Consider the following 2,266-nt stretch of genomic DNA (forward strand, 5'->3'; position numbering starts at 1 on the left):
TTTAGTTTTCAAACACTTCATTTAATGATCTAAATGCTTTTAAGTTTGACAAAAATATGTTACTAAAAAAAAATGAATCTGTAAGGGGTAAAAAAGCTTTAAGGATTGCTTTGAATTGCTCTCGGCAACATCATTATAATCTCATCTTAAAGATAATGAAACAAAGCTGGTATTAAGACCTCACATTGATCCAGATATCGCTGGTTTCTCTGTAGATAATGAAGGGATGGACTGAGTCTCCTAGGGCCTGCAGGCTCTCTTGTTGTTTAGCTTTGTCCTCTTGAGCAGGGATGAAAAGTGCAGGAGGGAGCAGGACTAACTGCAAATTCTGCTGCCGTCGGTCCATCATGACCGCCCACGCACTGACATAAACAGAGAAGAGGACCTGTGACTCAAAGCAATTTTATTTATAACGTAGAAGCGGATACGTTTACAATCCTGGCAAAATGAGACTACAGCAGGACTGACTTTTATGGAATCGTTCATTTCTGAAGTCCAAACTTACTATCGGCCATCTTTAGTCCATCCAGCTCTAGTGATGTACTCGATGTTGGGAAACAGGCAGGAAAAAGGAACAGGCAACACTTTCTCCTGTGTGCTGACAATCTGAGAGGGAGAACAACCAGAAGTCGATGAACACATCAGTCCACGGAGACAAGATTTAAAGGGTTAAATTAAAAACATAATGAAGACTCACCTTTCCAAGACTGTCTGCACGAATTTCTGCAATCTTCAAAGTGATTTCTGGATTTTTGCTGCCTGAAAATATATCAAACAGGATACAATTTCCTGTTACACCTTACAGATAGTCAAAATAAAAACAAGCCCTGTTAAAGTCCAGCCATTTAGCACAAATATTTTTAACAAATGTCATCTTAGATGCACAAACAGGAGCAACAAATAAGGAAATGTGAAATGGAGTTAATTACATGTTTGGTTACTGAGGATTTGACCTGCTGGTATATCTCTAATGCAAATAAAACATGAGCCTAACGGTCTATCTGGTTCAAAGAATAGCAAACGCTTGTTCTTTAGATCAAATGGAGTCTTTCTTGTCTTCATACCTGCATGTGGGTATCTGTAGACGTCTGTTTTCCGCTCCTCCAGAGCCGGAGACGGGACATGGATGATCTCCACCTGAGACTCGTCCACCTCTTCATACAGGATCTGCAGAGTCTTACCACCATCTGGTTCTGAAATATAACATTTTGAATGGTACATCATAGTAAATTAGAGTATCAATAACCAGGCAAATTATTACAGAATTTAAATGCAAAAATTGAAACTACATATATTGCTTATTAGACCACCTAGTTTTCTTTGAATCCTTGCTTGCTCAGCAAAATCAAATGGTCTTTTTTTTAAATCAATAAATCTTAGACTTTACTTCTTTTGTGTACGTTTGAATTACATAATGTTCACAGGAGATAATATTTAAGCACTGCATTTGAAAAACGAAAAAAGGTTGCCTAATACGTTTTTTTCCATGACTGTATTTACTAAAGGCTATTTCAATTATTACTTACAGTTACTTCTGAATTTGAATTTTACACAAGGCCAATAATGATAATAATATTATAATAATGAAAAAAAAAAAGGCTTTTCATACATGGATAGGTTGTTACGGCCAACAGTGAAACAGAGACTGCTGACTTGATAGTCATCTTGCAAACTATAAGTAGGGAGTTCATTCCTAGCTTCTTGCTCCTGGACAAAGCAAATTTGACCCAAATAACCCACTGATCTGCATATTGTTGAAAGTGGCTCCAGGATAAAGTGCCTCTGACTAGAAAACTTAACAGGAATGAATGCTTGAATTATAGCTTGGTGTGTTTGATACATCTTTACTGCCTTTTTTTATGAATAACTGAAATAATTGCACTTTTCTAATATATTGTTTTCCCACTGTGAAGCAGTTTTGACTAAAAATGGAAAACTCCTACCCAAAAATGTCAAAATGCCAAAAATCAAAAGAATTAATCAAGAACATGAATATAATCACCATTGTCAAAACATTAAAACACTTTAATGAGTAAATACATAAAATAAAACCAAACCAAAAAGGATGACATTTACCTTTACGAGCAGCAGGAGACCACCAGTATCCAGTGAAGCGATCAAACTCCTCCTGCGTGACGAACGTGGCGACACCAGCTGATTTAGGGTCATCTTTAGGGTTTTCACTGCCTACAAAAAAAACATTGAAACATTTTTTTTTTTTTTTACTCAAACAGTAAAAAGCAAACAAATAAAAAAAAAAATGGTG

The 2,266-nt window shown here is 36.1% G+C and overlaps 1 protein-coding gene across 1 annotated transcript in view; it reads right to left on the reverse strand.

The window, feature by feature from the left end:
* The window catches only part of LOC107096984 (dipeptidyl peptidase 9-like), a 19,444-nt gene that overhangs the window by 7,884 nt on the left and 9,294 nt on the right, over positions 1-2,266 (reverse strand). Inside the window, exons 7-11 of the mRNA XM_015393923.1 lie at positions 2,077-2,187; positions 1,065-1,193; positions 698-759; positions 506-606; positions 185-362 (exon numbers count right to left, since the gene is read on the reverse strand). Coding sequence (XP_015249409.1) covers positions 185-362; positions 506-606; positions 698-759; positions 1,065-1,193; positions 2,077-2,187 — 581 coding nt within the window. The remainder of the gene's footprint in view (positions 1-184; positions 363-505; positions 607-697; positions 760-1,064; positions 1,194-2,076; positions 2,188-2,266) is intronic.

This window comes from Cyprinodon variegatus, unplaced genomic scaffold (assembly GCF_000732505.1).
Source record: "Cyprinodon variegatus isolate N-32 unplaced genomic scaffold, C_variegatus-1.0 Scaffold662, whole genome shotgun sequence".
Taxonomy (NCBI): domain Eukaryota; kingdom Metazoa; phylum Chordata; class Actinopteri; order Cyprinodontiformes; family Cyprinodontidae; genus Cyprinodon; species Cyprinodon variegatus.